Genomic DNA, 26,341 nt, shown 5'->3' with positions numbered 1-26,341 from the left:
AAGTCATTTGCATTATTTCCCTGCAAAAGTCATCCAGATGCTTCTCTCTTCTCTTTCACTAATAATCTTACTTCTTCATCCCACCACTCACTACTCTTTCTACTCTTCCCACCTCCCATGCTTCTCATGCCACAAACATCTTTTGCGCAAGCCATCACTGCTTCCCTAAATTCATCCCATTCCTCCCCCACTCCCCTTACGTCGTTTGTTCTCGCCTTTTTCCATTCTGTACTCAGTCTCTCCTGGTACTTCCTCACACAAGTCTCCTTCCTAAGCTCACATACTCTCACCACTCTCTTCACCCCAACATTCTCTCTTCTTTTCTGAAAACCTTTACAAATCTTCTCCTTCGCCTCCAGAAGATAATGATCAGACATCCCTTCAGTTCCACATCTCAGCACATTAACATCCAAAAGTCTCTCTTTCGCGCCTATCAATTAACACGTAATCCAATAACGCTTTCTGGCCATCTCTCCTACTTACATATGTACACTTATTTATATCTCTCTTTTTAAACCAGGCATTCCCAATCGCCAGTCCTTTTTCAGCACATAAATCTACAAGCTCTTCACCATTTCCATTTACAACACTGAACACCCCATGTACACCATTTATTCCTTCAACTGCCACTTTACTCACCTTTGCATTGAGATGACCTATCAACATGACCTGGTCTCGTGCATCAAAATTACTAACACACTCACTCAGCTGCTCCCAAAACACTTGCCTCTCATGATCTTTCTTCTCATGCCCAGGTACATATGCACCAATAATCACCCATCTCTCTCCATTCACTTTCAGTTTTACCCATATCAATCTAGACTTTACTTTCTTGCAGTCTATCACATACTCCCACTACTCCTGTTTCAGGAGTAGTCCTACTCCTTCCCTTGCTCTTGTCCTTTCACTAACCCCTGACTTTACTCCCAAGACATTCCCAAACCACTCTTCCCCTTTACCCTTGAGCTTCGTTTCACTCAGCACTAAAACATCCAGGTTCCTTTCCTCAAACATACCACCTATCTCTCCTTTTTTCTCATCTTGGTTACACCCACACACATTTAGACACCCCAATCTGAGCCTTCGATGAGGATGAGCACTCCCTGCATGACTCTTTCTTCTGTTTCCCCATTTAGAAAGTTAAGATACAAGGAGAGGAGGGTTTCTAGCCACCCCGTTCCTGTCCCTTTTAGTTGCCTTCTATGACACGCATATGTATATACATTATATTTTATTTTTATTATACTTTGTCGCTGTCTCCCACGTTAGCGAGGTAGCGCAAGGAAACAGACAAAAGAATGGCCCAACCCACCCACATACACATGTCTCTACATACATGTCCACACATGCACATATACATACCTGTACATCTCAACGTATACATACATATACACTGCAATACCATCCAAACCTGTTGGCTTTCATCTTCCACAAAGCTTTTACTACCTCTTCTCTGTTTACCAAATCATTTTCACTAACCCTCTCACTTTGCACTTCACCTCTGCCACTTTATCATCAAACACATTCAACAAACCTTCAAAATACTCACTCCATCTCCTTCTCACATCACCACTACTCGTTATCACCTCCCCATTAGCCCCCTTCACTGATGTTACCATTTGTTCCCTTGTCTTATGCACTTATTTACCTCCTTCCAAAACATCTTTTTATTCTCCTTAAAATTTAATGATACTCTCTCTCCCCAGCTCTCGTTTGCCCACTTTTTCACCTCTTGCACCTTTCTCTTGACCTATTGTCTCTTTTTTTCATACATCTCCAAGTCATTTGCACCATTTCCCTGCAAATATTGTCCAAGTGCCTCTATCTTCTGTTTCACTAACAATCTTACTTCTTCTCACCACTCACTTCCCTTGCTAATCTGCCCATCTCCAACCTTTCTCATGCCACAGGCATCTTTTGTGCAAGCCATCACTGCTTCCCTAAATACATCCCATTCCTCCCCCACTCCCCTTGCATCCTTTGTTCTCACCTTTTTCCATTATGTACTCAGTTTCTCCTGGTACTTCCTCACACAAGTCTTTCCCAAGCTCACTTACTCTCACCACTATCTTCACCCCAACATTCTCTCTTCTTTTCTGAAAACCTCTACAAATGTTCACCTTCACCTCCACAAGATAATAATCAGACATTCCTCCAGTTGCACCTCTTAGCACATTAACATCCAAAAGTCTCTCTTTCACATGCCTATCAATTTATACTCAATCCAATAAAGCTCTCTGGCCATCTCTCCTTCTTACATACCTATACTTATGTATATCTCTCTTTTTAAACCAGGTATTCCCAATCACCATTCCTTTTTCAGCACACAAGTCTACAAGCCCTTCACCATTTCCATTTACAATACTGAACACCCCATGTACACCAATTATTCCCTCAACTGCCACATTACTCACCTTTGCATTCAAATCACCCATCACTATAACTCTGTTTCGTTCATCAAAACTACTAACACACTCTCTCAGCTGCTCTCAAAACACTTGCCTCTCATGATCTTTCTTCTCATGCCCAGGCGCATATGCACCAATAATCACCCATCTCTCTTCATCCACTTTCAGTTTTACTCATATCAATCTAGAATTTACTTTCTTACACTCTATCACATACTCCCACCACCCCTGTTTCAGGAGTAGTGCTACTCCTTCCCTTGCTCTTGTCCTCTCACTAACCCCTGACTTTACACCCAAGGCATTCACAAGCCACTCTCCCCCTTTACCCATGAGCCCCATTTCACTCAGAGCCAAAACATCCAGGTTCCTTTCCTCAAACATACTGCCTATCTCTCCTTTTTCTCATCTTGGTTACATTCACTCTCATTTAGACACCCTAATCTGAGCCTTTGAGGAGGATGAGCACTCCCCACGTGACTCCTTCTTCTGTTTCCCTGTTTAGAAAGTTAGAATACAAGGCGATGAGGGTTTCTAGCTCCCCGCTCAAGTCCCCTTTAGTCGCCTTCTAAGACATGTGAGGAATGTGTGTGATGTACTCTTTCTTCCCTATCCCCAGGGAAATATGTATTTATTATCCCTGGGGATAGGGGAGAAAGAATACTTCCCACGCATTTCCTGTGAGTCGTAGAAGGCAACTAAAGGGGACAGGAGCTGGGGTTTAGAAATTGGAAACAGAAGAAGTAGTCACGCGGGGAGTGCTCATCCTCCTCGAAGGCTCAGATTGGGGTGTCTAAATGTGTGTGGTTGTAACCAAGATGAGGAAAAAAGTAGTGATAGGTAGTATGTTTGAGGACAGGAATCTGGATGTTTTGACCTTGAGTGAAACGAAGGCAATGCACTTGGTTATGAGAAGAAAGGTTATGAGAGGTAAGTGTTTTGAGAGCAGGTGAGCGAGTGTGTCAGTAGTTTTGATGCACGAGACCAGGTTATTGTGGTGGGTGAATTGATTGCAAAGATGCATAATGTGGCAGTTGAGGGTATAACTGGTGTACATGGGGTGTATAGTGTTGTAAATGAAAATGGTAAAGAGCTTGTAGTTTTGTGTTGAAAAAGGATTGGTGATTGGGAATACCTGGTTTAAAAAGAGATATACATAAGTGTACATATGGAAGTAGGAGAGATGGCCAGAGAGCATTAATGGATTACGTGATAATTGATAGGTGCGTGAAAGAGAGACTTTTGCATGTTAATGTGCTGAGAGGGGCAACTGTGGGGATGTCTGATCATTATCCAGTGGAGGCAAAGGTGAAGATATGTAGAGGCTTTCAGGAAAGAAGAGAGAATGTTGAGGTGAGAGTAATTGAGCTCGGAAAGGAGAATTGTGCGAGGAAGTACCAGATGAGATGAAGTGTAGAATGGAAAAAGGTGAGAGCAAAGGATGTAAGGGGAGTGGGGGAGGAATGGGATGTATTTAGGGAAGTAGTGATGGCTTGCACAAAAGATGCCTGTGGCATGAGAAAGGTTGGAGATGGGCAGATTAGAAAGGGTAGTGAGTGGTGGGATGAAGAAGTAAGATTGTTAGTGAAACAGAAGAGAGAGGCATTTGGATGATTTTTGCAGGGAAATAGTGCAAATGACTAGGAGATGTGTGAAAAAAGAGAGGCAATAGGTCAAGAGAAAGGTGCAAGAGGTGAAAAAGAGGGCAAATGAGTTGGGATGAGAGAGCATCATTAAATTTTCAGGGAGAATAAAAAATTTTTGCAGGGAGGTAAATAAAGTGTGTAATACAAGAGAACAAATGTGAACATCGATGAAGGGGGCAAATGGGGAGGTAGTAACAAGTATTGGTGAAGTGAGAGGGATATGGAGTGAGTATCTTGAGGGTTGGAAGGTCATACGAGTTTATGTTGTGTGGGATGTAAGTTGCTAGAAGCAGTGAAAAGTTTTTATCGAGGATGTAAGGCATGTGTATGAGTAGGATGAGAGGAAAGTAATTGTTTCCCAGTGAATGTCAGTTTGTGGCAGGGATGCATGATGTCTTCATGGTTGCTTAATTTGTTTATGGATGGGGTTATTAGGGAGGTGAATGCAAGAGTTTTGGAGAGAGGGGCAAGAATGCAATCTGTTTTGGATGAGAGGGCTTGGGAAGTGAGTCAGTTGTTGTTTGTTGATGATATAGTGCTGGTGGCTGATTCAGGTGAGAAACTGCAGAAGTTGGTGACTGAATTTGGTAAAGTGTGTGGAAGTAGATGTGAATGTGAATGTTAATAAGAGCAAAGTTATTAGGTTCAGTAGGGTTGAGGGACAGGTCATTTGGGAGGTAAGTTTGAATGAAGAGGAAGTGAAGTGTTTCAGGGAGTGGATTTGGCAGCAGGTGGAACCATGGAAGACGTGAGTCATAGGGTGGGGGAGGGAGTGAAGATTCTGGGAGCTTTGAGGAATATGTGGGAGGCGAAATCGTTATTTCAGAGAGCAAAGTTGAGTATGTTTCAAGGAATAGTGGTTTCAGCGATGTTGTATAGTTGTGAGGCATGGGCTATGGATAGGGTTGTGCGGAGGAGGGTGGATGTATTGGAAATTAGATGTTTGAGGACAATATATGGTGTGAGATGGTTTGATCAAGTAAGTAATGAAAGGGTAAGAGAGATGTGTGATAACAAAAGAGTGTGGTTGAGAGAGCAGAAGAGGGTGTATTGAAATGGTTTGGTCACATGGAGAGAATGAGTGAAGAAGGATTGACAAAGAGGATATATATGTGTCAGAGGTGGACGGAACGAGGAGAAGTTGGAGACCAAGTTGGAGGTGGAAGGATGGGGTGAAAAAGATTTTGAGCAATCGGAGCCTGAACATACAGGAGAGTGAAAGGCATGCAAGGAATGGAGTGAATAGGAACAATGTGGTATACTGGGGTCGATGTGCTGTCTGTGGATTGAACCAGGGCATGTGAAGCATCTCTGGCAAACAATGGAAAATTTTTTGGACCCTGGATGCCGAATGGGTTGTGAATTGAATGGTGAAGCCTTGTGGATTTGTGCTGAAAAAGATTAGTGATTGGGAATACCTGGTTTAAAAAGAGAGAATATGTAAGTATACATATGTCAGTAGGAGAGATGGTCAAAGGGCATTATTGGATTATGTGTTAATTGATAGGCGTGTAAAAGAGAGACTTTTGGATGTTAATGTGCTAAGAGGGGCAGCTGGAGGGATGTCTGATCACTATCTTGTGGAGGCAAAGGTAAAGATTTGTATAGGTTTTCAAAAAAGAAGAATGTTGGGGAGAGGAGAGTAGTGAGAGTGAGTTCGGAAAGTAGTCTTGTGTGAGGAAGTACCAGTAGAGATTGAGTGTCAAATGGCAAAAGGTGAGAGGAAATGATACGAGGGGAGTGGTTGAGGAATTGGATGTATTTAGGGAAGCAGTGATGACTTGTGCAAAGGATGTATGTGGCATGAGAAAGGTGGGAGTTGGGCAAATTAGGAAGGATAGTGAGATGAAGTTGTTGTTAGTGAAAGAAAAAAAAAGAGAGGTGTTTGGACGATACTTGCAAGGAAGGAGTGCATATGACAGGGAGGTGTATAACAGAAAGCAGTAGGAGGTCAAGAGAAAGGTGCAAAGATTGAAAAAGAGGGCAAATGAGAGTTGGGGTGAGAGAGTACCATTAAACTTTAGGGAGAATAAAAATATGTTTTGGAAGGCGGTTAATAACATTCGTAAGACAAGATACCAAATGGGACCATCAAATGGGGAAATAATAACAGGTAGTGATGAATTGAGAAGGAGATAAAGTGAGTATTTTGAAGGTTTGTTGAATGTGTTTGATAATAGAGTGGCAGATATAGGGTGTTTTGGTCTGGGTGGTGTGCGAAGTATGAGTTTCAGGGAGAATGGTTTGGTTAAGAGAGAGAGGAGGTAGTAAAAGTTTTGCAGAAGATGAAATCTGGCAAGGCAGCAGGTTTGGATGGTATTGCTGTAGAATTTATGAAAAAAAGGGAGTGACTGTTGTTGATTGGTTGGTAAGGATATTCAGTGTATATATGGGTCATGGTGAAGTGCATGAGGATTGGTGGAATGCTTGCATAGTGCCATTGTACAAAGGGAAAGGGGATAAAGGTGAGTGTTCAAACTACAGAGGCATAAGTTTTTTTAGTATTCCTGGGAAATTATGTGGAAGGGTATTGATTGAGATGGTGAAGGCATGTACAGAGCATCAGAGTGGGGAAAAGCATTGTGGTTTTGGAAGTGGTAGAGGATGAAGAATGTGTGTGAGAAATACTGAGAAAAACAGATGGATTTGCATTTAGCATTTATGGATCTGGAGAAGGCATATGATAGTGTTGATAGGGATGCATTATGGAAGGTTTTAAGAGTATGTGGTGTGGGAGGTAAGTTGCTACAAGCAGTGAAAAGGTTCAACCAAGGATGTAAGGCATGTGTATGAGTAGGAACAGAGGAGAGTGATTGGTTCCTAGTGAATGTCGGTTTGTGGAAGAGGTGTCTGATATCCCCATGGTTGTTTAATTTGTTTATGGATAGGGTGGTTTGGAAGGTAAATGCAGTAACCAGTCTGTCTAGGATGAGAGGGACTAGGAAGTTAATCAGTTGTTGTTCAGTGATGATACAGCTCTAGTGGCTGATTCGAGTGAGAAACTGCAGAAGTTGGTGACTGAGTTTGGAAAAGTATGTTAAAGGAGAAAGTTGAAAGTATGAGTGAATAAGAGCAAGTTATTAGGCTCACTACGGTAGAGGGACAAGTTAACTGGGATGTAAGTTTGAATGGAGAAAAATTGGAGGATGTGAAGTGTTTTAGATATCTGGGAGTGGACTTAGCAGTGAGTGTAGTCATGGAAGTGGAAGTGAGTCACAGGGTGGGGAAGGGAGCAAAGGTTCTGGGAGTGATGAAGAATGTGTGGAAGGAGAGAACGTTTTCTCGAAGAGCAAAAATGGGTATGTTTGAAGGAATAGCAGTTCTAACAATGTTATATGATTGCAATAAAGGAGGATGGATGTGTTGGAAATTAGATGTTTGAGGACAATATATGGTGTGAGGTTGTTTGCTCAAGTGATGAAATGCAAAGAGAGATGTGTGGTAGTGAAAAGAGTGTGGTTGAGAGAGCAGAAGAGGGTGTGTTGAAATGGTTTGGAGATATGGAGAGAATGAGTGACAAAAGTTTGACAAAGAGGATATATGTGTCAGGGGTGGAGGGAACTAGAAGCGGGAGACCAAATTGGAGGTGGAAGGATGGAGTGAAAAAGATTTTGAGCAATTGGGGCCTGAACATACAGGAGGATGAGAGGTGTGCAAGGATTAGAGTGAATTGTAACGATGTGGTGTACTGGGGTCGAGTTGGTGTCAGTGGTCTGAACCAGGGCATGTGAAATGTCGGGTAAATCATGGAAACGTCTTTGGGGCCTGGATGTGGATAGGGAGCTGTGGTTTCAGTACATTACATATGACAGCTAGAGACTGAGTGTGAACGAATGTGGCCTTTTTTGTCTGTTTTCCTGTTGCTACTTCGCTGAAGCAGCGGGTAACGATGCTGTTTCCTGAGGGGCTTGGTTACACCAGGAATGGTTGAAGGGAAGCAAGTATGAATATATACTTGTGTGTATATATATATGTCTGTGTGTGTGTGTGTGTTTACGTATGTATATGTGTGTGTTGATATGTATTTGTATATGTATGTATATGTGTGTGTGTAAGGGCAGTTATATATATATGAGTGGATGCACCATTCTTCATCTGTTTCTTGGTGCTACCTCTGATGCGGGAAACAGCGATTAAGTATAATGATTGATAAAATAAATATATATATCCCTGACGTAGGGGAGAAAGAACTCTACCTCTGTATTCCTTGCTTGTCATAGAAGGCGACTAAATGGGGAGGGGGGGGGCTGGAAAACCTCCCCTCCACATTACTCTTTCAAAAGAAGGCACTGAGAAGGGGGCCAAGTGAAGATATTCCCCTTTAAGGCTCAGTCTTCTGTTCTCAACAGTACCTTGCTAACGTGGGAAATGGCAAATATGTATGAAAAAAGTTATGTGTGTGTATATGAGTGGAAGGGTCTTTTTTCGTCTATTTCTTGGCACTACCTCACTAACGTGGGATACGGCAATCAAGTATGATTATGAGAATATATTATTTAGTTTATTGTACTTGATCACCATTTCCCATGTAAGTAAGGCAGCACCAGGAAGTAGACTAAGAAAGATCAGTCCACTCTCTCTTACTTGCATAGTATGGCTGGAGTGTTAATAGAGATGAAAGCAAAACTAAGGAAAGGGGGTACAGTGATGGAATATGATGTTGAGGTATGGTGGCTTGTGGTAATCATGTTTGCAGGTGATACTATATCATTTGCTGAATTTCAAGAGGAGTTGCAGAATAATGTGTTTTATGGTGTGTGTTTATCGAGGATGTAAGGCGTGTGTACGAGTGGGAAGATAGGAAAGTGATTGGTCCTCAGTGAATGTTGGTTTGCGGCAGGGGTGCATGATGTCTCCATGGTTGTTTAATTTGTTTATGGATGGGGTTGTTAGGGAGGGGAATGCAAGAGTTTTGGAAAGAGGGGCAGGTATGCAGTCTGTTGTGGATGAGAGAGCTTGGGAAGTGAGTCAGTTGTTGTTCATTAATGATACAGGGCTGGTGGCTGATTCGGATGAGAAACTGCAGAAGCTGGTGACTGAGTTTGGTAAAGCATGTGAAAGAAGAAAACTGAGAGTAAATGTGAATAAGAGCAAGGGTATTAGGTACAGTAGGGTTGAGGGACAAGTCAATTGGGAGGTAAGTTTGAATGGTGAGAAACTGGAGGAAGTGAAGTGTTTTGAATTTCTACCTCGCGCACATGCGGGGGGAGGGGTTGTTATTTCATTTGTGGCAGGGTGGCAATGGGAATGAATAAGGGCAGACTATGAATTATGTACATATGTATATATGTATATGTCTGTGTCTATATATATATATATATATATATATATATATATATATAATTCATTTATATTTATTTTGCTTTGTCGCTGTCTCCTGCGTTAGCGAGGTAGCGCAAGGAAACACACGAAAGAATGGCCCAACCCACCCACATACACATGTATATACATACACGTCCACAAACGCAAATATACATACCTATATATCTCAATGTATACATATATATACACACACAGACATATACATATATACACACATGTACATAATTCATACTGTCTGCCTTTATTCATTCCCATCGCCACCTCGCCACACATGGAATAACAACCCCCTCCCCCCTCATGTGTGCGAGGTAGTGCTAGAAAAAGACAACAAAGGCCCCATTCATTCACACTTAGTCTCTAGCTGTCATATAATAATGCACTGAAACCACAGTTCCCTTTCCACATCCAGGCACCACAGAACTTTCCATGGTTTACCCCAGACGCTTCACATGCCCTGGTTCAATCCATTGACAGCACGTCGACCCCGGTATACCACATCGTTCCAATTCACTCTATTCCTTGCATGCCTTTCACCCTCCTGCATGTTCAGGCCCCGATCACTCAAAATCTTTTTCACTCCATCTTTCTACCTCCAATTTGGTCTCCCACTTCTCATCGTTCCCTCCACCTCTGACACATATATCCTCTTGGCCAATCTTTCCTCACTCATTCTCTCCATGTGACCAAACCATTTCAAAACACCCTCTTCTGCTCTCTCAACCACACTCTTTTTATTACCACACATCTCTCTTACCCTTACATTACTTACTCGATCAAACCACCTCACACCACATACTGTCCTCAAACGTCTCATTTCCAGCACATCCACCCTCCTCCGCACAACTCTATCCATAGCCCACACCTCGCAACCATACAACATTGTTGGAACCACTATTCCTTCAAACATACCCATTTTTGCTTTCCGAGATAATGATCTTGACTTCCACACATTCTTCAAGGCTCCCAGAATTTTCGCCCCCTCCCCCACCCTATGACTCACTTCTGCTTCCATAGTACCCTCCGCTGTCAAATCCACTCCCAGATATCTAAAACACTTCACTTCCTCCAGTTTTTCTCCATTCAAACTTACCTCCCAAATAACTTGACCCTCAACCCTACTGTACCTAATAACCTTGCTCTTATTCACATTTACTCTCAACTTTCTTCTTCCACACACCTTACCAAACGCAGTCACTAGCTTCTGCAGTTTCTCACATGAATCAGTCACCAGCGCTGTATCATCAGCGAACAACAACTGACTTGCTTCCCAAGCTCTCCCATCCACAACAGACTGCATACTTGCCCCTCTTTCCAAAACTCTTGCATTCACCTCCCTAACAACCCCATCCATAAACAAATTAAACAACCGTGGAGACATCACACACCCCTGCCACAAACCTACATTCACTGAGAACCAATCACTTTCCTCTCTTACTACTAGTACACATGCCTTACATCCTCGATAAAAACTTTTCACTGCTTCTAACAACTTGCCTCCCACACCATATATTCTTAATACCTTCCACAGAGCATCTCTGTCAACTCTATCATATGCCTTCTCCAGATCCATAAATGCTACATGCAAATCCATTTGCTTTTCTAAGTATTTCTCACATACATTCTTCAAAGCAAACACCTGATCCACACATCCTCTACCACTTCTGAAACCACACTGCATTTCCCCAATCTGATGCTCTGTACATGCCTTCACCCTCTCAATCAATACCCTCCCATATAATTTACCAGGAATACTCAACAAACTTATACTTCTGTAATTTGAGCACTCACTCTTATCCCCTTTGCCTTTGTACAATGGCACTATGCAAGCATTCCGCCAATCCTCAGGCACCTCACCATGAATCATACATACATTAAATAACCTTACCAACCAGTCAACAATACAGTCACCCCTTTTCTAATAAATTCCACTGCAATACCATCCAAACCCGCTGCCTTGCTGGCTTTCATCTTCCGCAAAGCTTTTACTACCTCTTCTCTGTTTACCAAATCATTTTCCCTAACCCTCTCACTTTGCATACCACCTTGACCAAAACACCCTATATCTGCCATTCTATCATCAAACACATTCAACAAACCTTCAAAATACTCACTCCATCTTCTCACATCACCACTACTTGTTATCACCTCCCCATTAGCCCCCTTCTCTGAAGTTCCCATTTGCTCCCATGTCTTACGCACTTTATTTACCTCCTTCCAAAACATCTTTTTATTCTCCCTAAAATTTAATGATACTCTCTCAACCCAACTCTCATTTGCCCTCTTTTTCACCTCTTGCACCTTTCTCTTGACCTCCTGCCTCTTTCCTTTATACTTCTCCCACTCATTTGCATTATTTCCCTGCAAAAAATGTCCAAATGCCTCTCTCTTCTCTTTCACCAATAATCTTACTTCTTCATCCCACCTCTCACTACCCTTTCTAATCTGCCCACCTCCCACGCTTCTCATGCCATATATATATGGCATATAAGACGTGTGTTGTCGGGCCCGACCGACCGACCGACCACCCACCACCCACAGTGTGGTATGCTATCAAGGGAGTGGAATCCTGGTTAATGCTCCTATAGTCTTGGTTAATCCTGCTAGGATCCCGGTTAATCCTACTATGATCCTGCTTAATCCTACTAGAATCCTGGTTAATCCTACTAGAACTCTGGTTAATCCTACTAGAATCCTGGTTAATAATGTTAGAATCCTGGTTAATCCCACTAGAATCCTGGTTAATAATGTTAGAATCATGGTTAATCCTACTAGAATCCTGGTTAATCCCATTAGGATCGTGGCTAACCCTTTTAGAATCATGGTTAATCCTACTAGAATCCTGGTTAATCCCATTAGGATCATGGCTAACCCTTTTAGAATCCTGGATGACATTTCTAGAATCCTTCGATCTTCTAGGAATACCACCCATTCTATTTATCCTAGAGTCGCTAGTGATCATAGAGTCTTGGCCCATTTATAGAAGGATCTTTTTCTAGAATCGTAGCCACACTATAGAATCCTGGTCATTCTAGAATTCTAGAATCAGTCCGGTGAATTCACTGGACTAGAAGCTAAGCTATTCTGGAGCAACTAGAATATACATATATATATATTTCTCACAGAGATGCTCTGTGGAAGGTATTAAGAATATATGGTGTGGGAGGCAAGTTGTTAGAAGCAGTGAAAAGTTTTTATCGAGGATGTAAGGCATGTGTACGTGTAGGAAGAGAGGAAAGTGATTGGTTCTCAGTGAATGTAGGTTTGCGGCAGGGGTGTGTGATGTCTCCATGGTTGTTTAATTTGTTTATGGATGGGGTTGTTAGGGAGGTAAATGCAAGAGTCTTGGAAAGAGGGGCAAGTATGAAGTCTGTTGGGGATGAGAGAGCTTGGGAAGTGAGTCAGTTGTTGTTCGCTGATGATACAGCGCTGGTGGCGGATTCATGTGAGAAACTGCAGAAGCTGGTGACGGAGTTTGGTAAAGTGTGTGGAAGAAGAAAGTTAAGAGTAAATGTGAATAAGAGCAAGGTTATTAGGTACAGTAGGGTTGAGGGTCAAGTCAATTGGGAGGTGAGTTTGAATGGAGAAAAACTGGAGGAAGTGAAGTGTTTTAGATATCTGGGAGTGGATCTGTCAGCGGATGGAACCATGGAAGCGGAAGTGGATCATAGGGTGGGGGAGGGGGCGAAAATTTTGGGAGCCTTGAAAAATGTGTGGAAGTCGAGAACATTATCCCGGAAAGCAAAAATGGGTATGTTTGAAGGAATAGTAGTTCCAACAATGTTGTATGGTTGCGAGGCGTGGGCTATGGATAGAGTTGTGCGCAGGAGGATGGATGTGCTGGAAATGAGATGTTTGAGGACAATGTGTGGTGTGAGGTGGTTTGATCGAGTAAGTAACGTAAGGGTAAGAGAGATGTGTGGAAATAAAAAGAGCGTGGTTGAGAGAGCAGAAGAGGGTGTTTTGAAATGGTTTGGGCACATGGAGAGAATGAGTGAGGAAAGATTGACCAAGAGGATATATGTGTCGGAGGTGGAGGGAAAGAGGAGAAGAGGGAGACCAAATTGGAGGTGGAAAGATGGAGTGAAAAGGATTTTGTGTGATCGGGGCCTGAACATGCAGGAGGGTGAAAGGAGGGCAAGGAATAGAGTGAATTGGAGCGATGTGGTATACAGGGGTTGACGTGCTGTCAGTGGATTGAATCAAGGCATGTGAAGCGTCCGGGGTAAACCATGGAAAGCTGTGTAGGTATGTATATTTGCGTGTGTGGACGTGTGTATGTACATGTGTATGGGGGGGGGTTGGGCCATTTCTTTCGTCTGTTTCCTTGCGCTACCTCGCAAACGCGGGAGACAGCGACAAAGTATAAAAAAAAAAAAAAAATATATATATATATATAATTCTAGAATCAGTCCGGTGAATTCACTGGACTAGAAGCTAAGCTATTCTGGAGCAACTAGAATATACATATATATATATATATATATATATATATATATATATATATATATATATATATATATATATATATGGGAGGTGAGTTTGAATGGAGAAAAACTGGAGGAAGTGAAGTGTTTTAGATATCTTGGAGTGGATCTGGCAGCGAATGGAACCATGGAAGCGGAAGTGGATCATAGGGTGGGGGAGGGGGCGAAAATTCTGGGAGCCTTGAAGAATGTGTGGAAGTCGAGAACATTATCTCGGAAAGCAAAAATGGGTATGTTTGAAGGAATAGTGGTTCCAACAATGTTGTATGGTTGCGAGACGTGGGCTATGGATAGAGTTGTGTGCAGGAGGATGGATGTGCTGGAAATGAGATGTTTGAGGACAATATGTGGTGTGAGGTGGTTTGATTGAGTAAGTAACGTAAGGGTAAGAGAGATGTGTGGAAATAAAAAGAGCGTAGTTGAGAGAGCAGAAGAGGGTGTTTTGAAATGGTTCGGGCACATGGAGAGAATGAGTGAGGAAAGATTGACCAAGAGAATATATGTGTCGGAGGTGGAGGGAACGAGGAGAAGAGGGAGACCAAATTGGAGGTGGAAAGATGGAGTGAAAAAGATTTTGTGTGATCGGGGCCTGAACATGCAGGAGGGTGAAAGGAGGGCAAGGAATAGAGTGAATTGGAGCGATGTGGTATACCGGGGTTGACGTGCTGTCAGTGGATTGAATCAAGGCATGTGAGGCGTCTGGGGTAAACCATGGAAAACTGTGTAGGTATGTATATTTGCGTGTGTGGACGTATGTATATACATGTGTATGGGGGTGGGTTGGGCCATTTCTTTCGTCTGTTTCCTTGCACTACCTCGCAAACGCGGGAGACAGCGACAAAGCAAAAAAAAAAAAAAAAAAAAATACATATATTCTTTTTTCTTTCACACTATTCGCTATTTCCCGCATTAGTGAGGTAGCGTTAAGAACAGAGGACTGGGCCTTTGAGGGAATACCCTCACCTGGCCCCCTTCTCTCTTCCTTCTTTTGGAAAAAAATTTAAAAAAAATAGAGAGGGGAGGATTTCCAGCCCCCCGCTCCCTCCCCTTTTAGTCGCCTTCTACAACACGCAGGGAATACGTGGGAAGTATTCTTTCTCCCCTATCCCCAGGGTTTATATATATATATGGGAGCGGGGGGCTGGAAATCCTCCCTTCTCATTTTTTTTAAATTTTCCAAAAGAAGGAACAGAGAAGGGGGCCATGCGAGGATATTCCCTCAAAGGCCCAGTCCTCTGTTCTTAACCCTACCTCGCTAATGCGGGAAGTGGCGAATAGTATGGAAAAAAAAAATATATATATATATATATATATATATATATATATATATATATATATATATATATATATATATATCCCTGGGGATAGGGGAGAAAGAATACTTCCCCACGCATTCCTCACGTGTCGTAGAAGGCAATTAAAGGGGACGGGAGCGGGGGGCAAGAAACCCTCCCCTCCTTGTATTTTAACTTTCTAAAAGGGGAAACAGAAGAAGGAGTCACGGGGAGTGCTCATCCTCCTCGAAGGCTCAGATTGGGGTGTCTAAATGTGTGTTGATGTAACAAAGATGAGAAAAAAGGAGAGATAGGTAGTATGTTTGAGGAAAGGAACCTGGATGTTTTGGCTCTGAGTGAAACGAAGCTCAAGGGTAAAGGGGAAGATTAGTTTGGGAATGTCTTGGGAGTAAAGTCAGGGGTTAGTGAGAGGACAAGAGCAAGGGAAGGAGTAGAACTACTCTTGAAACAGGAGTGGTGGGAGTATGTGATAGTGTAAGAAACTATCTCTAGATTGATATGGGTAAAACTGAAAGTTGATGGAGAGAGATGGGTGATTATTGGTGCATATGCACCTGGGCATGAGAAGAAAGACCACGAGAGGCAAGTGTTTTGGGAGCAGCTGAATGAGTGTGTTAGTAGTTTTGATGCACGAGACTGGGTTATAGTGATGGGTGATTTGAATGGAAAGGTGAGTAATGTGGCAGTTGAGGGAATGATTGGTATACATGGGGTGTTCAGTGTTGTAAATGGAAATGATGAAGAGCATGTAGATTTATGTGCTGAAAAATGACTGGTGATTGGGAATACCTGGTTTAAAAAGAGAGATATACATAAATATACATATGTAAGTAGGAGAGATGCCCAGAGAGCATTATTGGCTTATGTGTTAATTGATAGGCACGCAAAAGAGAGACTTTTGGATGTTAATGTGCTGAGAGGTGCAACTGGAGGGATGTCTGATCATTATCTTGTGGAGGCGAAGGTGAAGATTTGTAGAAGTTTTCAGAAAAGAAGAGAGAATGTTGGGGTGAAGAGAGTGGTGAGAGTAAGTGAGCTTGGGAAGGAGACATGTGTGAGGAAGTACCAGGAGAGACTGAGTACAGAAAGAAAAAGGTGAGAACAAAGGAGGTAAGGTGATTGGGGGAAGAATGGGATGTATTTAGGGAAGCAGTGATGGCTTGCGCAAAAGATGCCTGTGGCATGAAAAGCATGGGAGGTGGGCAGGTAGGTAGATTAGAAAGGGTAGTGAGTGGTGGGATGAAGAAGTAAGATTATTAGTGAAAGAGAAGAGAGAGGCATTTGGACAATTTTTGCAGGGAAATAATGTAAATGAGTGGGAGATGTATAAAAGAAAGAGGCAGGAGGTCAAGAGAAAGGTGCAAGAGGTGAAAAAGAGGGCAATTGAGAGTTGGGGTGAGAGAGTATCATTAAATTTTAGGAAGAATAAAACGATGTTTTGGAAGGAGGTAAATAAAGTGTGGAAGACATGGGAACAAATGGGAACTTCAGTGAAGGAGGCTAATGGGGAGGTGATAACAAGTAGTGGTGATGTGAGAAGGAGATGGAGTGAGTATTTTGAAGGTTTGTTGAATGTGTTTGATGATGGAGTGGCAGATATAGGGTGTTTTGGTCGAGGTGGTGTGCAAAGTGAGAGAGTTAGGGAAAATGATTTGGTAAACAGAGTTAGTTAAAGCTTTGCGGAAGATGAAAGCCGGCAAGGCAGTGGGTTTGGATGGTATTGCAGTGGAATTTATTAAAAAAGGGGTGACTGTATTGTTGACTGGTTGGTAAGATTATGGTTATTTAATGTATGTATGATTCATGGTGAGGTGCCTGAGGATTGGCGGAATGCTTGCATGGTGCCATTGTACAAAGGGAAAGGGGACAGAGGTAAGTGCTCAAATTTCTGAGGTATAAGTTTGTTGAGTATTCCTGGTAAATTATATAGGAGGGTATTGATTGAGAGGGTGAAGGCATGTACAGAGCATCAGATTGGGGAAGAGCGGTGTGGTTTCAGAAGTGATAGAGGATGTGTGGATCAGGTGTTTGCTTTGAAGAATGTATGTGAGAAATACTCTGAAAAGCAAATGGATTTGGATGTAGCATTTATGGATCTAGACAAAGCATAAGATAGAGTTGATAGAGATGCTCTGTGGAAGGTATTAAGAATACATGGTGTGGGAGGCAAGTTGTTAGAAGCAGTGAAAAGTTTTTATCAAGGATGCAATGCATGTGTAAATTTAGGAAGAGAGGTTCTCAGTGAATGTAGGATTGCGGCAGGGGTGTGTGATGTCTCCATGGTTGTTTAATTTATTTATGTATGGGGTTGTTAGGGAGGTGAATGCAAGAGTTTTGGAAAGGGGGGCAAGTATGCAGTCTGTTGTGGATGATAGAGCTTGGGAAGTGAGTCAGCTGTTGTTCGCTGATGATACAGTGCTGGTGGCTGATTCATGTGAGAAACTGCAGAAGCTGGTGACTGAGTTTGGTAAAGTGTGTGAAAGAAGAAAGTTGAGAGTAAATGTGAATAAGAGCAAGGTTATTAGGTACAGTAGGGTTGAGGGTCAAGTCAATTGGGAGGTAAATTTGAATGGAGAAAAACTGGAGGAAGTAAAGTGTTTTAGATATCTGGGAGTGGATTTGGCAGCGGATGGAACCATGGAAGCGGAAGTGAATCATAGGGTGGGGGAGGGGGTGATAATTCTGTGAGCGTTGAAGAATGTGTGGAAGTCAAAAACATTATCTTGGAAAGCAAAAATGAGTATGTTTGAAGGAATAGTGGTTCCAACAATGTTATATGGTTGCAAGGTGTGGGCTATGGATAGACTTGTGCCGAGAAGGGTGGATGTGCTGGAAATGAGATGTTTGAGGACAATATGTGGTGTGAGGTGGTTTGATCGAGTAAGTAATGTAAGGGTAAGAGAGATGTGTGGTAACAAAAAGAGTGTGGTTGAGAGAGTAGAAGAGGGTGTTTTGAAATGATTTGGTCACATGGAGAGAATGAGTGAGGAAAGACTGACCAAGAGGATATATGTGTCAGAGGTGGAGGGAATGCGGAGAAGTGGGTGACCAAATTGGAGGTGGAAAGATGGAGTGAAAAAGACTTTGAGTGATCGGGGCCTGAACATGCAGGAGGGTGAAAGGCGTGCAAGGAATAGAGTGAATTGGAACGATGTGGTATACCGGGGTCGACGTCCTGTCATTTTATTGAACCAGGGCATGTGAAGCGTCTTGGGTATACCATGGAAAGCTCTGTGGGGCCTGGATGTGGAAAGGGAGCTGTGGTTTCGGTGCATTATTACATGACAGCTAGAGACTGAGTGAGAAGGAATGTGGCCTTTATTGTCCTTTCCTAGCGCTACCTCGCACACATGAGGGGGGAGGGGGTTGTTATTTCATGTGTGGCGGGGTGGCGATGGGAATTAATAAAGGCAGAGAGTATGGATTATGTACATTTGTACATATGTATATGTCTGTGTATGTATATATATGTATATGTTGAGATGTATAGATATGTATATTTGTGTGTGTGGATGTGTATGTATATACATGTGTATGTGGGTGGGTTGGGCCATTCTTTCGTCTGTTTCCTTGTGCTACCTCGCTAACGCAGGAGACAGCGACAAAGCAAGATAAATGAATATATATATATATATATATATATATATATATATATATATATATATATATATATATATATATATATATATATATATTTTTTTCTTTCTTTTTTTGCTTTGTCACTGTCTCCCGCGTTTGCGAGGTAGCGCAAGGAAATAGACGAAAGAAATGGCCCAACCCACCCCCATATACATGTATATACATACACGTCCACACACACAAATATACATACCTACACAGCTTTCCATGGTTTACCCCAGACGCTTCACATGCCCTGATTCAGTCCACACACAGCACATCAACCCCGGTATACCACATCAATCCAATTCACTCTATTCCTTGCCCTCCTTTCACCCTCCTGCATGTTCAGGCCCCGATCACACAAAATCTTTGTCACTCCATCTTTCCACCTCCAATTTGGTCTCCCACTTCTCTTTCCCTCCACCTCCAACAGTTATATCCTCTTGGTCAATCTTTCCTCACTCATTCTCTCCATGTGCCCAAACCATTTCAAAACACCCTCTTCTGCTCTCTCAACCACGCTCTTTTTATTTCCACACACCTCTCTTACCCTTACGTTACTTACTCGATCAAACCACCTCACACCACACAATGTCCTCAAACATATCATTTCCAGCACATCCACCCTCCTGTGCACAACTCTATCCTTAGCCCACGCCTCGCAACCATACAACATTGTTGGAACCACTATTCCTTCAAACATACCCATTTTTGCTTTCTGAGATAATGTTCTCGACTTCCACACATTCTTCAAGGCTCCCAGGATTTTCGCCCCCTCCCCCACCCTATGATCCACTTCCGCTTCCATGGTTCCATTCGCTGCCAGATCCACTCCCAGATATCTAAAACACTTTACTTCCTCCAGTTTTTCTCCATTCAAACTTACCTCCCAATTGACTTGACCCTCAACCCTACTGTACCTAATAACCTTGCTCTTATTCACATTTACTCTTAACTTTCTTCTTTCACACACTTTACCAAACTCAGTCATATATATATATATATATATATATATATTTTTTTTTTTTTTTTTTTTTTTATACTTTGTCGCTGTCTCCCGCGTTTGCGAGGTAGCGCAAGGAAACAGACGAAAGAAATGGCCCAACCCCCCCCCCCATACACATGTACATACACACGTCCACACACGCAAATATACATACCTACACAGCTTTCCATGGTTTACCCCAGACGCTTCACATGCCTTGCTTCAATCCACTGACAGCACGTCAACCCCTGTATACCACATGACTCCAATTCACTCTATTTCTTGCCCTCCTTTCACCCTCCTGCATGTTCAGGCCCCGATCACACAAAATCTTTTTCACTCCATCTTTCCACCTCCAATTTGGTCTCCCTCTTCTCCTCGTTCCCTCCACCTCCGACACATATATCCTCTTGGTCAATCTCTCCTCACTCATTCTCTCCATGTGCCCAAACCATTTCAAAACACCCTCTTCTGCTCTCTCAACCACGCTCTTTTTATTTCCACACATCTCTCTTACCCTTACGTTACTTACTCGCTCAAACCACCTCACACCACACATTGTCCTCAAACATCTCATTTCCAGCACATCCATCCTCCTGCGCACATCTCTATCCATAGCCCACGCCTCACAACCATACAGCATTGTTGGAACCACTATTCCCTCAAACATACCCATTTTTGCTTTCCGAGATAATGTTCTCGACTTCCACACATTTTTCAAGGCTCCCAAAATTTTCGCCCCCTCCCCCACCCTATGATCCACTTCCGCTTCCATGGTTCCATCCGCTGACAGATCCACTCCCAGATATCTAAAACACTTCACTTCCTCCAGTTTTTCTCCATTCAAACTCACCTCCCAATTGACTTGACCCTCACCCCTACTGTACCTAATAACCTTGCTCTTATTCACATTTACTCTCAACTTTCTTCTTCCACACACTTTACCAAACTCAGTCACCAGCTTCTGCAGTTTCTCACATGAATCAGCCACCAGCGCTGTATCATCAGCGAACAACAATTGACTCACTTCCCAAGCTCTCTCATCCCCAACAGACTTCATACTTGCCCCTCTTTCCAGGACTCTTGCATTTACCTCCTTTACAACCCCATCCATAAACAAATTAAACAACCATGGAGACATCACACACCCCTGCCGCAAACCTACATTCACCGAGAACCAATCACTTTCCTCTCTTCCTACACGTACACATGCCTTACATCCTCGATAAAAACTTTTCACTGCTTCTAACAACTTGCCTCCCACACCATATATTCTTAATACCTTCCACAGAGCATCTCTATCAACTCTATCATATGCCTTCTCCAGATCCATAAATGCTACATACAAATCCATTTGCTTTTCTAAGTATTTCTCACATACATTCTTCAAAGCAAACACCTGATCCACACATCCTCTACCACTTCTGAAACCGCACTGCTCTTCCCCAATCTGATGCTCTGTACATGCCTTCACCCTCTCAATCAATACCCTCCCATATAATTTACCAGGAATACTCAACAAACTTATACCTCTGTAATTTGAGCACTCACTCTTATCCCCTTTGCCTTTGTACAATGGCACTATGCACGCATTCCGCCAATCCTCAGGCACCTCACCATGAGTCATACATACATTAAATAACCTTACCAACCAGTCAACAATACAGTCACCCCCTTTCTTAATAAATTCCACTGCAATACCATCCAAACCTGCTGCCTTGCCGGCTTTCATCTTCCGCAAAGCTTTTACTACCTCTTCTCTGTTTACCAAATCATTTTCCCTAACCCTCTCACTTTGCACACCACCTCGACCAAAACACCCTATATCTGCCACTCTGTCATCAGACACATTCAACAAACCTTCAAAATACTCATTCCATCTCCTTCTCACATCACCGCTACTTGTTATCACCTCCCCATTTACGCCCTTCACTGAAGTTCCCATTTGCTCCCTTGTCTTACGCACCCTATTTACCTCCTTCCAGAACATCTTTTTATTCTCCATAAAATTTACTGATAGTCTCTCACCCCAACTCTCATTTGCCCTTTTTTTCACCTCTTGCACCTTTCTCTTGACCTCCTGTCTCTTTCTTTTATACTTCTCCCACTCAATTGCATTTTTTCCCTGCAAAAATCGTCCAAATGCCTCTCTCTTCTCTTTCACTAATACTCTTACTTCTTCATCCCACCACACACTACCCTTTCTAAACAGCCCACCTCCCACTCTTCTCATGCCACAAGCATCTTTTGCGCAATCCATCACTGATTCCCTAAATACATCCCATTCCTCCCCGACTCCCCTTACTTCCATTGTTCTCACCTTTTTCCATTCTGTACACAGTCTCTCCTGGTACTTCCCCACACAGGTCTCCTTCCCAAGCTCACTTACTCTCACCACCTTCTTCACCCCAACATTCACTCCTCTTTTCTGAAAACCCATACTAATCTTCACCTTAGCCTCCACAAGATAATGATCAGACATCCCTCCAGTTGCACCTCTCAGCACATTAACATCCAAAAGTCTCTCTTTCGCACGCCTGTCAATTAACACGTAATATATATATATATATATATATATATATATATATATATATATATATATATATATATATATATATATATATAAATACGTTAAGATGTATAGGTGTGTATATGTGCATGTGTGGACATGTATGTATATACATGTGGATGTGGGTGGATTGGGCCATTCTTTCGTCTGTTTCCTTACACTACCTCGCTAATGCGGGAGACAGCGACAAAGTATAATAAATAAAATAAATAAATGATATGTGTAAGTGTAGGCGATTGAAGGTAAATGCAAGTAAAAGTAAAGAACTGGTGTTTGAAAGAAAACAGAGTGAAAGGATAGATTTTGTAAAACCATGCAGATTGAAAAAAGTGTACTAAACTGTGTTTTGGATATGGGGGGAAGAAAGACTTGAAGTGAGAGAATTCAAGTATTTAGATGTCATGGGTAAGTGTGGTTATAAGGAAGGAGAGATAAGGGAGAGAGCAGTACAAAGTAGAAGAGTCATTAGGTCCTTTAATAGAATAATGAAGGGTAGAGGTGTAAGTATGGAAGTGAAGAGAGGATTAATGGACAGCACAGTCCTCCCATCCCCAGCCTATGTAGCCGAAACATGGACATGGAATGAGTCATAGAGGTCAGGAATCCTGGCTGTGGAGATGAGCTAAGAAGAGCTTTGGGTGTGATTAGATGGAATGCTGAAAGAAATTAAGAGGTGTATGAGAGATGTGGTATGGCAGGAAATGCAAAGGGAATGAATTGTGCTTTGGGCATGAGGAAAGAATGCAAGCTTTTTATTTATTTATTCTAAGGCTCCAGTCACAAACAAAAGTCCACATCAAGGCTGGGACTTAATTGAAATATAGAGAGAATTATGAAATGGAGAAAGACAAGACAAAGGAAAGTATTAATGAATTTTGAAGGAAATGAAAGACCTATCTTTTGGAATGTGCCAGGTCATAGTTATTGGGAAAGACTTGAGAAGTTAGATAGTTCCAAAGCTTCGACATGTAGGGAATGAAGCAGGTATCAAGACAGCCCACCCTTGAATTGCTGATGGCCACACAATAATCATGTGATGCAGCAGCTCACCAGTTATTCTGTGGTCTGGCTCTAGTGGTGTGGGCACAAGCAGCCAGTTCTTGGGAGCAAAAATCGAAGTAATACAAGGAGAGTGTATCATAGTACAATTAAAGGGGCTGGTGTGAGGGGAAGACCATCTGTAACATGGGGAAAAATGAGTGGAAGAATACTGGAGGGAGAGAAATGGTGAAGATTGCATGGAATAGTGTTTGCAAGGAATAATGGACAAGTGGAGACTCTTTTGAAGTGGCTACCCCTTGATGGGAGTTCCTGGAGGGAATGGGTATCAAAGACATAGATAGATGGATGGATATACATTGAGAATGGAGGACAAGGGAGCTTCACTCTCTCCACCATCCATATTTGAGGAATTCAATCATTCCCTATGTTGAATATTGAAATCCCCTAGGTAGAGGATCTCAATGTTTGGGTTAGAGGATGCAATAGTCTCATGAAAGGAGTTTGGATGGTCAAAGAAAGATACAAAGTTTATAGAATTAAGAAAGCAGTAGGCAAAGCAAAGAAAAAGTGTGTTATTTGGCAGACACCCTTGAGCCAGATAACTCAGAGTTTGGGGACTCAAGGTCCTCAAGGCATGCAACAGGTTGGGTTATATAGAGCCCCACAGTTTTTTGAAGATTGATGGTCTTCCAGATTCCAAGAAATTTTTCTGCAGAGGCACCAGTTTTGCCTTTCTGAACAATTTGCCATAATTACAATATAATAGAAGTATGGGTTAGGCAAGGAATATGCAGGTTTCATCAACAACTTAGTTTACGGTGTGTCAAATATGACTGGAGTGATTCTTGGACAAGTTTGTTTTGTAGCTAAGAGCAGTAATGTGGTGAGGTCACAAGTTTTGGAAGTCATTTTTCTGGGTATATTAAGCCCTTCTTTCTTTAAATAGTGTTCTGCTGAAACATGCACCCGAACTTTTATCATTTTACTGATCTGGTGGATAAATAGGAGTAACATCCAAAGACTTATATTGTCCCATGAAGTATGCATCAAACTTACTTGATGAAGATGGATGCCTCATTGTATTGATGGTGCTTCCATTCTTCAAAGGCCCATGTAAGGGAAGTCTCTTGGTTAGAAGTCCTTTCATATCTAACACAGAGGAAATTTGGATTTCCTTCTGCATTTTGGTTCCCCAAGGCAGTTTGATATCCTTCTCTGTAAACATTTCATTTAAAATAAGAAAAAATTATTGGCTCAAAATGACCTGTATGTTTGAGCCATATTATGAGAATACTAATACTGTGCTAACCTTTGTGAGAAAATTTTCCTGGAGGACCTTTACAGAGGTCTTTAATACTCTGATTGTTATCCATACATTGGTTATGGATTCTTTTCAATCTTGCAGGCATTGTGTTTATTTCCTGTGTCTTGGAGAATGTGGTTATGGATTCTTATCAATCTTGCAGGCATTGTGTTTATTTCCTGTGTCTTGGAGAATGTGGTTATAGATTCTTATCAATCTTGCAGGCATTGTGTTTATTTCCTGTGTCGTGGAGAATGCTTATTTGCCACAGGATAACATGTACTTGTGTTCTTAGTTATCTTTTCTCTTGATTAAGAAGTGTTCTTCTATCCCCCTCCCTCAGTGCTGTAATGTTTTACTAGCAATGGGACAAACTGTGAGCAAATTTTTTTGTTGTTTCCATAGTCCCTTTTGGGGTGATGTCTTTGTTCACCAGACTTTAGGTGATCAGCCTAGTACAGCTTGGCAGCTGGTGGGATAGTAAAGTCATTATTAGGTGGTGACTGCTGATTAGATTGGAACTCTGCTTGAGCAAGCTGTTGCAGCTAGCACTGTTTGGCTGGTTATTGAAGGGTGAGAGTTATGAAAATCACCAAAAGTTTAGTGTCAGAGACTTCTACACCTTGGAGATTATCTCATAGTTCATGGGACACCATCCTGGAAAGAAACAGTTTTTCATTATTCAAAATTCACTTTTTTGTCATTTACATGAACTAACTGCAGAAGTTCTTAGGTTCTCTTCATTTTTGTGTGTGTTGTTGAGAGTCTTGAAATTGTTCATAGCTCTTTATATAGAAACTCCTTTATAATTTGCTTCAAAAGTTTTAATCAGAATTTTTACCAACAGGAAGTTCAGTGGTTGGTCCCGTGATGCAGAGTCCTTTCGCAAGTGGACTTATGCCAACCTTCCATCTAAAGTAATAGATCTTGATGAGAGATCTTTTGAGAGAATTTTGCATAGCAGTGAACCGTGGTTGATTGATTTCTATGCTCCTTGGTGTGGATATTGTCAAGTATTTGCTCCAGACTTTGAGGATATAGCTTGGGTAAGTGATATTTTTAAGTTTCCAGTACCTTCTACCTTCTCTCCAAATAGACAAGTTTCAAGAGAATAATAAGTTCCATCAATAAATATGGTGTTATGATTGCTTTCACAATATATATATATGCCCTCTGTTAGCTAGATCCCCACTATTCATGCTCTTCAATTTACTCATGACTAATTAATCAAGAAGACAGTGGAATTTTGGTCTCTCATTATCCACATAACTAAAGTTCATAGTCTTTTCCTAACCCATTCCAAGTGTTAGCAGGCACATTGCATACCCCTTAGCTCCATTGTAATTCCAGGACCTGACAAAATGAAAATTCAAAGTTAGGAGGCAAAAAAGAAATAAAGCACACTCTAACGAGTGAAAAAGACAAATTATAAACAGCTCATAGTATGGTCTGTACCATGTAGTGGCCAGCACAGAGCACACTGGAGTGAGTGATGATCAGGCAGACTTGTTTACATTTCACCTACTAACAGAATATATAAGTGATGTCTGAAGGCTCATGATGCCAAGGGTAAACCTAAGAAACAAAGGGTCAAAATTGAAACATCTTAGTGAATCCATAGCTGGATTAAGCATTCATAAGATCTTAGGCGGGGAATTTCAGTAGCCCCCATTTTCCACAGTTCCCAAACCTCATTTCATGAATGACAT

The 26,341-nt window shown here is 42.0% G+C and overlaps 1 protein-coding gene across 1 annotated transcript in view; it reads left to right on the top strand.

Moving 5' to 3' along the window:
• Nucleotides 1-26,341, top strand: part of LOC139760195 (dnaJ homolog subfamily C member 10-like) — a 590,762-nt gene that overhangs the window by 507,138 nt on the left and 57,283 nt on the right. The window contains exon 13 of the mRNA XM_071683129.1: nucleotides 25,480-25,678. Coding sequence (XP_071539230.1) covers nucleotides 25,480-25,678 — 199 coding nt within the window. The remainder of the gene's footprint in view (nucleotides 1-25,479; nucleotides 25,679-26,341) is intronic.

Source organism: Panulirus ornatus, chromosome 35, assembly GCF_036320965.1.
Source record: "Panulirus ornatus isolate Po-2019 chromosome 35, ASM3632096v1, whole genome shotgun sequence".
NCBI lineage: Eukaryota > Metazoa > Arthropoda > Malacostraca > Decapoda > Palinuridae > Panulirus > Panulirus ornatus.
The sequence above is the reverse complement of the archived record's forward strand: the minus strand, read 5'-3'. Positions and strand labels throughout refer to the sequence as shown.